The 11,858-nt window shown below is 57.7% G+C and overlaps 1 protein-coding gene across 2 annotated transcripts; it reads left to right on the forward strand.

Moving 5' to 3' along the window:
• The first annotated feature begins 255 nt into the window (after window positions 1–255).
• Window positions 256–11,308, forward strand: CRELD2 (cysteine rich with EGF like domains 2). Of its 2 annotated transcripts, none has more exons than XM_027854343.1 (10): window positions 256–643; window positions 1,748–1,830; window positions 2,250–2,360; window positions 3,063–3,154; window positions 3,942–4,118; window positions 4,469–4,564; window positions 8,027–8,110; window positions 8,772–8,867; window positions 9,916–10,059; window positions 10,752–11,308. In XM_027854343.1, exons 1-10 carry the CDS (start codon window positions 467–469, stop codon window positions 10,799–10,801), a joined length of 1,110 nt encoding a protein of 369 aa, XP_027710144.1. In that variant the 5' UTR covers window positions 256–466; the 3' UTR covers window positions 10,802–11,308. The 2 variants fall into 2 exon arrangements, with proteins under 2 accessions (XP_027710144.1, XP_027710143.1); XM_027854342.1 differs by having other exon boundaries at window positions 258–643; window positions 10,749–11,308.
• The last annotated feature ends 550 nt before the right edge of the window (window positions 11,309–11,858 follow it).

Genomic DNA, 11,858 nt, shown 5'->3' on the forward strand with positions numbered 1-11,858 from the left:
TCCATTGATCCCGGACCCCTCCTCTTTTTTCCTCTCTTGGTCCCGGACCCCTCCTCTTTTTTCCTCCATTGATCCCGGACCCCTCCTCCTTTTTTCCTCCATTGATCCCGGACCCCTCCTCTTTGTTCCTCCCTTGGTCCCGGACCCCTCCTCTTTTTTCCTCCATTGATCCCGGACCCCTCCTCTTTTTTTCTCCATTGGTCTCGGACCCCTTCTCTTTTTTCCTCTATTGATCTCAGACCCCTCCCTCCCCTCTACTAATCCCGGACCCCTCCTCCTTCTCCCCTCTCTTGATCTCAGACCCCTCCTCCAGTGATCTCCACTCTCCCCTCTGCTGATCCCGGATCTCTCCTCCTCCTCGCCCCCCTCCCGGATCCCTCCTCCCTTTCTCCGCTGTCCCTGGCTGGTTCTCCAGCCGGTCCTCCCTCCCGTCCCTCCGTCCCTCCTTGGTCCTCACTGTCTGGCCATGCGTCCTCCAGGTCCCCGGGGCCAGAGCCGGCCCCTGCCCCGGCTCCTCCTCCCGCTCCTGCTCTTGCTGTCCCAAGCCTACCTTTCCTCCTCCTCCTCCTCCTCCTCCTCCTCTTCCTCGCACAGCCACAAGCCGTGCACGGTCTGCAAGAACATCGTGGATCAGTTCAACAAGGTGCGAGGCTGGAGAGGGAGGGACTGGGGGGAGGAGGAGCCCAGAGAGGGCAAGGGGCGCCCAGGGGTGCACAGCAAGCCCAGTGCTCTGTCCACCGCACCGGGTGGCCGCCTCCAGGCTCTCCGCTCTCTCTGGTCCACCTGTCCTAGGTACCTTCTGACACCGCAGCCCCTCCCCCCTTCCCTGCACTGTCAGAAGTGGGAAGCAGAACCCGTGTTTCCTCCCCATGTGGGACTGTGACTCTGAGCCTCGGTTTCCTCAGCTGTCAGATGGGGGGCTGTCCTCCATGGTCTCCGAGGTTCCTTCCAGCCCTCTCTCTCTGAAGCTGTGACACACATAAGTGCACTTGACAAATTTGGGCAGCCCACTGGCCATCCGTACAATTGGCCAGAGAATTCATAAGTGGCTCTAGTTGGTGAGTGCTTGGGAAGCCAGGCCTTGGGATGATGCCCCATCCCTGGGCATTTCCAAGCCGTGGCCGGGAGACCACCTGCTGGGGTGTTGCAGCGCCCATGCTAGCCTGTCCCCCATGCAGGGGATGCTCTGTGCCTTCCCCTCCCCTCCTCGTTTCCCTGGCTTCCTTGGAGGCTCAGCCCTCACCCAGATGCTCCAGGAGGCCTTTCCCAGTCAGTCCCCAGCCCTGCCACTCTCTCCAGAGCTCGGATGGCCCTCCTCTAGGGCTGTGAGCGCCTGGAGGGTAGGCATGTACATGGCAGGCGCTCAATAAGGGTTGGTCGTCTAAATGCCTGAATGTCAGTAGAGGGGATTCCTGTTCAGGAGTGGGCTGGACCAGAAGCCTGGGAGGCCCCTGCCCAATCCAAATGCAGCTGGAATCAAAGGTGGTGAAATGTGAGAGCACAATTAACCTGAAATTCAATGGTCTCTTTCCAGGAGAAAAGGGTAGGTTTTGTCTGTAAAGCGTGTGGCCATTGAATGCCCATGGGCAGTGAGTTTTCCTGGGCTCCTGCTGCCCAGCTGGCCATGAGAAGACAAGGGACATTCCTTCAAGTCCCCTGGGGTTTTCCAGATAAAATTTCTAGTTGAGTTGGTTTCCCAGGAAAATATCGTTAACTGAACAAACATTCTATGTTTTCCTTTTGGCAGGGATTGGCAAATACCGAAAAGAAGAATTTTGGTGGTGGAAATACAGCTTGGGAAGAGAAGACGCTGTCCAAATATGAGTCTAGGTTTGTCGTCACACGGTGGCCCGGGGCTCCAGCACCCCCCACCCTGTGATCTCAATGGGGCAGGCATTGGAGGAGGAAGGGAGAGAGAGCTGAGGAGGTGAAGCAGAGGTCTCTATTATGTCTCAAGGGACCGCTCCATGGGACTTATGGAAAGATGGGGAGCAGACTTTCAGGAGCCCGGCTCCTTTCCAGTTAGGGACACTTTATGGTGTCATCGCTGCCCACCAGAGGTCAGGACTCGAGAAATGGTGCTGTGGATAGTGGAGGAGAAGGATTCTGGGTTTTAGAGATCATCCCTTGGGAGGAGTTTGTCCCCCACCTCCTTTTCATTGTCACCTACACGCACACCCCACTATCTCAGGCAGATACTAGACACCTTTAACTTCCTCTAGTGCTGACTTGTGGTTTTTATGCTCCAGTGAGATCCGTCTCCTAGAAATCATTGAAAACCTATGTGAGAGTGATGCTTTTGATTGTAACAATATGGTGGAAAATAATGAGGAACACCTCGAAAATTGGTGGTTCAAACAGTAAGTCTGAACTTGATTGGTTGTTTGGGTCCTTGGCTGGACAGAGCCGGGGCGAGCGCGTGGGGAGAGGGTGTGGGTACGAGCAGCGGCATGTCAGGGTGGGATTCAGATTATGTGGAGTGTGGATGGCTACCTAACAAAAAAAAATCACCGTAGGCGTCATGGCCAAGCACAAAGAATTCTGAGCTGGGAGTCCAGAGAGAACCAGGTTTGAATCCTGCCCGGCTCGTTGCTGTGGTCAGGTCCTTTACATCTGGCATCCTTAGTTTTCTCATCTGTAAAACTGGGACAGCAGCACTAATTCTGCCCACCTCATTCCTGGAATCACTCTGTCCCCACCACTTATTGCTACCGGCCATATCCAGATGGGGCTGTGTGTGGTTTAGAGGGTGGGGAGCAAGGAAGATGAGACTGGGGTTCAGGCCTCGGGTATTGGGGTGACTCTGCCTGGGCCCACGGCAGCTGGTGGTCTCCTGCCTGATACGTCCCCCGTGGGGCAGCCTCAGCCCTGGCAGCGCCAGGGTCACCTGCCACCCCACTCTGAGTGGGGCTATCCCTGCCCCAGTGTGAGGAGGTGTTGGCCCTGGCCTGACACGCTGTGTTTGAATTACGTCATGTGCTGTTAAACAGAGTATTCGTTTCTTTTAGGGAACCTAGCATGTACCCAGGCTTAATGATAAAAACCTGCTTCTCTTTACTCAGGAAAAAGAAACATCCCGACTTATTTAGATGGTTTTGTGTGGACACTCTGGAAGTGTGCTGCCTTTCTGGAACCTACGGACCAGACTGCCTCGGTAGGTCTCCCGGTGTTTGTCTGGGCCGAGGAGAGAGTGGCCGTGAGGTGCCTCCTGCAGGCAGGCTGGAGGGTCAGGTGCAGGCACCCCCAGAGCGTGTGCACATGCATACACAGGTACACACACACATGCACGCACACACACAGACTGCCTTGCCTGGCACGCTGCAGACCCTCCATAAATCAGTGATGGATGAATGAATGAGTTGGGAAATAGCCCCTTTTTCCCTTTGCTTTGTCCACATCTGTGTGTGAATGACCTTCTTTACTCTGGCACCTTTGCTAAGTTAATGGGACTTTTTTGGACTTTGGTTCACTTTAATCGATGCCAGACAGGGACATTGAGCCTTATAGTGGTCACTCTGCCTAATGGTCCTTAATCAGAGTGGATTTGGGTGGAGGTGGCCGCTAGCTGGACCATCAGGCAGGAAGCGCTAAGTGCCTTCTGTATGCCAGGCCCCGGGTAGGGCGCTGGGAAGGCAAAGAGAAAAGTGAAACTACTTCTGCCCTCAGGGAGCTTACATTCTATCTGGGGGTAGGGGATAGGGGGTACAAAGGGGAGAAAAGAGGGGAGAGAGAGAGAGTGAGAGGAGAGAGAGAGGAAGAGAGAGAGAGAGAAGGGGGGGAGGCAGGGAGAGAGGGATTGAGGGAGGGAGGGAGCACTGAGGGAGAGCTTCCCCGCTCAGGAAGCGCAGCAGACCCTCACTCAGGCGCTCTGGCTGGATTTCAGGGGTGGCTGGGGGTCTCCGCCGGCCTCTGAGCCCTGCCTTTTTGCCCTCTGACACCAGAGTGTCCTGGGGGGTCCAAACAGCCGTGCCGGGGCAATGGTTATTGCAACGGTGACGGGAGTCGTGGCGGGGACGGCAAGTGCATGTGTCACCTTGGCTACATGGGGCCGCTCTGCATGGATTGCGTGGAGGGCTATTTCAGCACCTGGAGGAACGACACCCACTCTGTCTGCACAGGTGATGTGGCCGTCCACCCCGAAGGCCTTGCACGGGGCCTGCGGGGTCTCCCTGGGGCCCCCAACCCTTCAGGGAGATGAGGAGGGGCCAGAAGGGCCCATGCCAGGGAAGGGAAACTGGGAAGAAGATGAGCCCGGGCTCCAGCCTGGCCCCTGACCATATTTGTCCCCCTCCCCTGTTATCCTGAGGCCTCATCTCTTGTTTCTGGTTCTTTGAGATCTCGGGTGCCCCTCAAGGAAGGGGCTCGGGGGTGTCCAAGAGTACGGGACCCCGTCTGCTGCCCAAGGGGATGCCAGGGAAAAGCCCAGCCGTGCTCATCAGGGCCGGACTTTGAAATGTGTCTTTTCCAGTGTGTAACCCGGCATGTAAGACCTGCTCCGGCCCGACCCACAAAGACTGCGGCGAATGTGAAGTCGGGTGGGTCCAGGAGGAAGACGCCTGCGTAGGTGAGTTAGGGGAGTGCCTCGGGTGGGGGGGGTGGGAGATGCAGCCTCACTTGGGTCGTGCCCATCCCCCATTTTACAGGTGAGGAGACAGAGGCAGACAGCATGAAGTGACTTACCCAGGGTCATGCTGCCCATAGATAGTGCTCTTGGCCTGAAGTTAGGGAGACACGAGTTCAAATCTGGCCTCGGCACTTGCTACCTGTGTGACCCTGGGCAAGTCTCTTAGCTTGGCCTGCCTCAGTTTCTTCGTCTGTAGAATGAGGATAATGATAGCCCCTATGTCCCAGGATTGTCGCGGGGATGAAATGAGATCCGAATTACAAAATGCTGTCTTGTCATCATCTCTTTTTGCTAATGATGAGTCAGTCCGGATTTGAGCTCCGTCTTCCTCATGCACACCATGCCCGGCGCTCTGCCCGGTGGCGCCCATTTTCTGGGATGAGAAACGGAGAGGCGAGCAGTTAGGGCCCGTAGTCACGGGGCAGATCTCGCTTCCTCTGACGGGGCTCTGGTGAGGGGGGAGCACGCCTCCAAGCCCGGCACATCTCACAGAGCCAAGCAAGCTTTCTGCCTGGCCCCGGGGAGACGCCGGAGACACCCGCTCCTCCCGTTGGGCCTGTGAGGCGGTCCTGTGCCCCTGCCCCTCCCTCGGGGTCCTCTGTCCGGCGCCTGCTCCCAGAGGAGGCGGAGGGGCAGGAGTGCCGGGCGTGACCCTGGCGGGCTGGGGAGGGTGGGTCCCGGGGGGAGCTCTAGGCCAGGTGCCAGGAGAAGTCTGGGGAGGGAGACCACGGTCCCTGGGGGTATGACCGTCCACAGGTGGAGACGTGGAGGGTGGTGTAAGAGAAAGCGTGGGGAGGGGGAGGACAGAAAGGTCAGTTTGATGTTTTTGGCCGGCCCGCCTAATGGCCTTGTCCGCACTGCATTGGCTCCTGAGGGCCTGGCAGACGGGAGCGGGACTGACGGGGGAGGGGCGGCGGGGAGGGAGACTGCGGGAGTGCAGGCCCGGGCACCTGGCTGTCCATGGGGGGTCTTTGGGGAACAGAGAGGAGCGGCTCCTTGGGCGCTGGGCACACGGAGTGGAGTTTCCAGCAGCAGGGGGTAGTCCCAGCCCGGAGCTCAGGGCAGGGGAGGTGGAGGTTTGAGTCGGGAGATCACAGCTTTAGAGCCAGCCTGACCCAGAGGAGGAAACTGAGGCCCAGGGTCACCCACGGTTCAGGAGGCATTGGCTAGCACGTACGGGTAGTGCCCAGCAGAGCCAGGATTGGAACCCAGGGCCTCCGGATTCCACGTGCGGGGGCAGCCTGTTGTGGAGGCTTCTTAGTGAGGTCCGGCCTCCCAAGGCTCGGAGGCCCCCACGATGTGGCGTTTGTAGAGCGTTTGGCGCGGTGCCTGGCACACAGCAGGAGCTTTATAGATGCGCCGAGTTACAGGAAGCGCGGTCGGTGCTTTGGCACGAGGGACGTCATCGGTTAAGATCGGGTGCTTGAGTCGCAGACCGGCCTGGTCCCTCGTGGGCATTCTCGGGGGGTGGCCGTGTGAAGACGGGGAGAGGAGGGGCCCGGCCAGGGCGGAGAATTTGGGGAGGGCTCCCCTCCACGGCCTGTGTGAGTGAGGGACAGACGTGGAGATGCTGGGGGCCCGGTGGAGCTGGGTTCCAGTCCTGGCCCTGCCAGGTTAATCCTATGAGATGAGAGGGCTGCCCTGCAGGGCCTCCGGGGTCCCTTCTCCCTTTGAGCCCCTGCTGGGAGGATGCCTCGACTTCTAGGCTCCTTTCTACTCACATGATCATTCTACAAACGTGTGGGGCCTCCTTCATTGGCTTCTGTCTCCATCCTGCCGGGGAGGCCAGGGAAGCTGACAGCCAGAGAAGCCTATTTTACAGAGGAAGACTGAGGCTCTTCAAAGGCCAGCTAGCCCAACCCCCTTACTTTACAGACAAGGAAACTGAGGCACAGGAAGTAAAGTGACGTGGCCAGAGGAGTCAAGATTTGAACACAGGTCCTTGGGCTCTGGTGCCTTCCGTGCTGTACGGAGGGCAGCAGACCAGTAGCTGGAGGGGACAGTGCAGTCCAGGGGAAGATCTTGGAGTTGCTTAGAGAATTGACCTGGCGACTGCCCGGTGTTTCCTGTGGAGTCTGGAGTGTGAAGGGCAAAGCCTGGGGACCGCCCAGGATGCCCGTGCCACTTGCACGTCGTCCCAGGATTTCAGGTTTCTCGGCAGTCACTGGGACCCGCCGCCTCCCTCCTAGCCCGGTCCGTGCTCGGCAGGCTCTGACCGTTAGGAAGTGTGTCCTTGCGTCAGGCCCAGATCTCTGCCCTCTGGGGCTGAGAGAGCCCGGCCAGCCCTTGAGATGCTCAGGGACAGTCGTCACAGCCCCGCATCCTCCCTCAGCCACTTCTCTGGCTTCCTGGCTGCCCTGGAGTGGGCATTTCCATAGACAGAGGAGGGTCACGTCTGAAGCTTAGGCGCTCTTCCTTCTTTGAAAGGTGCATAGTACAGCGCGTTACTTTCAGAGCTGTCTGTCTTCATGTTCTCTTGAAAGGTCACTGATGGGGGCTCCATGCTCACATGCAAGTGTGCTCTCAGTGCCCGAGGACGTAGCTCCTCTGGGCTGAGTGACCAGAGAGCTCATCGGGGCAGCCAGCTGCCGGCCTACATGCAGAACGGAGATGCATTTTGTTCTTCTTGGCCCTAAAACTAGGAGGGTGGGTACGCCTCAGCTTGGTAAAAGGGGAAACTTGCCAACAGTTGGAAGGGGCTGCTGTTACAGGTAGTGAGTTCCCCGTCACAGGAGGTCTTCAAGCACAGATTAGATGAGCACTTGTGGAACAATGGAGAAGGGATTCTTGCTCAGTTGGGGTGGGTCTGGGTTACCGCTGAGAGGGTACATGGGGCTGGGCCCCTCCCTGCTGCTGGTGACTCCCGGATGTGGCCAAGGGGATCTGGGGGAGGTGGAGGAATGTACTCCCTTGCCCTTTCAGGTTTTCAAAGCACTTCTCATTTGAATCAGACAACAGTGCTGGGAGGGGGCTGCTTTTATCTTCACGCCTGTTTTACAGAGGGGGAAACTGAGTCTGGAAGAGGTAGAGTCATGATCTGAGCCTGCAGGACATGGTGCCTTATGATTCCGAGCAGAACTGGGCTGAGAACCTCAGCTTTCTGGCGCCCCCCTGCTAGGCGGCCTCCAAGTCACTGGGGATGACCCAGGGGATGTGGCATGTGACCTGAGCAGGACCACAGGGCAGGCACCTCAGGCAGGGGACTAGATGAACCCCAAGCCTGCTCCCAGCCCCCAGAGGCCCTCAGCTGCCCCAGAGACTTCCAGCAGCCCTGCTGTTACAGACACCCCTGGGTGTGAAAGGAGCCGGTCTGGAGGATCTGGGGGTCAACATCGGGAGTCCGGAGGGCTGGGAGCTGGGTCCTGGGCCAGCCCTAGTCACAGACTCCCCCTCTCGTTTCAGACGTGGACGAGTGTGCAGCAGAGACCCCTGCGTGTGACCAGGGCTTCTACTGTCTCAACAACAACGGCTCCTTCTTCTGCAAAGGTTTGCCTTCCCTTGGGGTCTCAGTGGTCACTGCAGACGCAGGAGGCCTCTGGGGCCTAGAGCCCTCTCCCATCAAGCTCAGGTTCCTGTCCTTGGGCGTTTCTGCCTCACGTGCCCACAGAATGAGGATGGAAACGTGACGGGACAGAATCCAGAGGGTGACTGGGAGCTGGGGGCCGAGGGCTGGGCTCCCGTGTAGGAAGTGAGGTGGACACACCTCTATAGGAAGGCTAAATGGGGGGGGGGCCCTCGACAGCAGGCCGCCTGGCATGCTCAGGTGTTTTACGTGAATCAAAAAACACTCCCCCCCCCCCCGCAAAAACACACACAAACTTCTCAAAAGGGTGCAATGTTTAGAGTTCAGGAAATAAGTGTTAAGAGTCTTCAGAGAAGACTGGCGGACGGCTGCCCAGGTGTCGATAGAAGCGGTGAGAAGAGGGGCTGGTCTTTGTTGGATGGGACCTCAGCCCTTGCCGGGACTTGCCCATGAACCCCCAGGTACAGAGCCAAGACTCGAACCCAGGCCCTCGGACCCTAAACCAACGGCTCCCGCATTGGCTCGCACTGCCCCTCACTTGCCTTGAGGGTAAACTCCCAGGTTATGAGGCCCTGAGATTGGGGCGCCAGCATCCCTGAATGTTGGGTTTTGCTTTGTTCCTAGAGTGTGACCCCAGTTGCTCAGGGTGTGTGGGAGAGGGTCCGGGACACTGTATAAACTGCACGGCCGGGTACGCACAGGAAGATGGCGCGTGTCGAGGTGAGTGATTGGCGCGTCTCTGCCCTGGTGCGGGCCTCTGCCTCGGGGTCACCTGGGACAGTCACCACCGCACCCTCAGCAGCCCCTGGGATGGGGCGGACCTCCCACCCAACGTGGCTGGAAAAGGAAAAAAAAGCCTTTCCATTGCCAGCGTCTTCCTGCCCTCCCCCTGGTCCCACCTGGCAGCATCTGCGCTCCTCTGCCCTGGGAGCTCCCCACCTCTTGTGGGCTTCACCCTCCCTTTGCTGGGACCTTCGATGATCTTCCCATTAGGCAAGGCCAGCTTCCCCTGAGTGCTCTGATCACTTGGATGGTCACTCATCATCGGGCGTGGTCTCCTTGGTTCTGTTTACTCAGCACCATTGGGGGGCCATGGTGAAGGTCACAAGTGTTGTGTGGTGAAAACCAGCCCAAGACCTTTCCTGCCAAGTCCTCGAGGGCCCCCGCGGCCCCCCACCCCACCCTCACAATACCTTCCTACCTCCTCGGGACCTGTGGGGGCCACCATCTTTAACGAAGCCAACACACGCTTGGTCCCTAGCGCAGCTCTTTGGAAATCAGGGCACGGCACGGCCCGACAGTGGTGCTGGCTTGGCCTTCTTCCATCTGTAAAACCACAGGGACTGGTTCAGCCCATCTCTTTGTTATAGGACCTGTGGTTCTACGGGTATTGGGAGCTCCCAGTGAGCAAGCTCTTCTCTGAAACTTGAACCCAGAGACTTGTCCAGAGTCCCACAGTCAGATGTGTCAGAAGCTAGATTGGAACCCGGGGCTCAGGCTCGCAGCAAACTCTGACCACTCAGCCATGCTGGCTCTTAGCCTCCCTCCCCCTCCATGGGTCTGAACCTCCATGCTGAGCTCGCAGGGAGGAGCAGAGAAGCCTTAGCCTTCCGCCTACCCCCCCCCCCCAGCTAATGCCCCCTTCCCTGGGGGAAGCAATGGTTTCCATGCCTGCGGCCTGGGCCATGTGTGTGAGGGGCCCTGGGGCTGGGGCAGGGCCCGGATGTGGGCTCACTGTTAAGAGGGCATGTGGGCGTCTCATCTGTAGATGTAGATGAGTGCTCCCTCCCGGAGAAGGTGTGTTCCCAAGAGCACCAGAAATGCTTCAATACCCCGGGCAGCTACGTCTGTGCCTGTGCTGAGGGCTTCCAGGAGAGAGATGGTGGCTGTGTGCCCACCGAGGACACCCGAGGTGAGGAGCGGCGCCACCCACAGACGCGGCTTCCCATCCGTCCCTCCCGCCACTGTCTCTCCCATCGAGGACTCCAGGGGCCACGCGACGGCCTGCAGGAAATTTAACACGTGTGGTCCTTGTTCAGAAATGGGGAGAATCTCTGAGCCCAGCGTCAAGGAGGAGGGAGGGAAGTTCTCCTGCGCCCCAGTGCTAGGACTGCCATCGAGAGTGGGTGTGGGAAGGCGAGAAAAGGAGCCTGGACGGATGCCCCTGCCCGTGGGGCACCACGGAGGGGCCAGAGAGGGTGGGCCCCTCCCTCGGGAGATAGACTCAAGTCGTGGGAGCCCCTGGGAGGACAGCAGAAGAGGTGGCGTTGGGGGGAGGAGCGGGTGAGCCGGCACGTTGGCGATGCAGAAAACAGCAGAGGCTGGAAGCCAGAGACCGGGCGCTGCCCTCCGCTCTGCATTTGGCAGCCGTGGGGCAGGTGCCAGGCTGGTTGCTTGCTCTGTGACCCGCCGACGACTCCCCAGGTTCCTTCTGGCTCTGACGCGGGAAGCCTTTGGCAGGCCGAGGTGCCGACGCAGCTGCTTGTGTGGGCGGCCACGGCCTGGGATTTCCCCCACGCAGGGCACCCTGCCCCACCCCTGCCCCGTCATAGTTTCCACAAGTCAGGCTGCTGACGGCTGACGTGTGTTTGCTTTTGACAGAAGATGAAGAAGCAGAGGAAACTCCGAAACCCTCGCCACATGAAGACTTGTGACCTACCTCCCCAAACTCCCCGCTGTCTGATGGTTAACTTAAATTATTCAAATGGAAACTCTGCCCTCAGTGGGAATCCCACGGAAGTCTGAACAACCCACCCAGTCCAGGCTGCTGAGACACGCCAAGCAACCGTGACCACTTGCCTACGTTGGGGAGAAAAACTGTTCCTAGCCGGTGGGCCCTTTCTAAAGCTGCATTTGTCTCTTGTTCATAAAGGAACTATATTGTCATATATTTTGATACTATTCTTTGTAATAAAACTGACTATGGAAGGAGGACCAGAATAGAAGATTGAGCGTATTTACTCATTAAAAGACCAAACAACACAAATACCCACATTCCAGATTTTTGAAAGGAAAGGTCTCTGTGGAATTCACTGTTGGCCTTTTTTCCATGGCAAGGTCGGTTTCTTGGCAAGATGCGGAGCACCATGTTGGGCAATTTTGTGCCACTCCCTCCCCCAATTCCCCAATAAATAAATAAATGAATTGGTTCTTGATGTAAATACACATTTTTTCCTTCCGACTTGCCATTAGGGCATTGGATGGGCTGTTAGGACAGTAGGATTTTAGGTCCTTCCCTATAAACAGATACCAGCCCTTTTTTTGAAATAAATTTTTGTTGATGTCTTTATTATTACATTGCCATAACTTCCTCTAGTATCTCTTCCTCTCTTCCTCCCGGAGAGACATTCGTTTAACAAATAATACCCTTTAAAGACAAAGAGAGAAGAAAAATCAGCCTCACCAATCATCGAAGAAGCCTGGAAGGGGGACCTTCCAGGGCTGTCAAGAGCGGTCTGGGCCATCTTCCCATCTCTCTTCACTCCAGCCCTGGTTGGTCTTGGTCATCTTGTTCCATCGCTTTGGATTCTCGGCCGTGTCTTTGTGCTCGCCGTTGAGGCTGGCCTGGTTGCTTGTGTGGAGGGTTGTCTCGGCTCTGCCGACTTCACTCTGCATCAGTTCATGCGGGTCTTCCCAGGCGTTTCTGCATTCATCACACGCATCGTTTCTTATAGCGCGGGAATATTCCATTGCGTACGTTGATCATAACTG

The sequence above is a fragment of the Vombatus ursinus genome, unplaced genomic scaffold (assembly GCF_900497805.2).
Source record: "Vombatus ursinus unplaced genomic scaffold, bare-nosed wombat genome assembly UNPS02010394.1, whole genome shotgun sequence".
NCBI lineage: Eukaryota > Metazoa > Chordata > Mammalia > Diprotodontia > Vombatidae > Vombatus > Vombatus ursinus.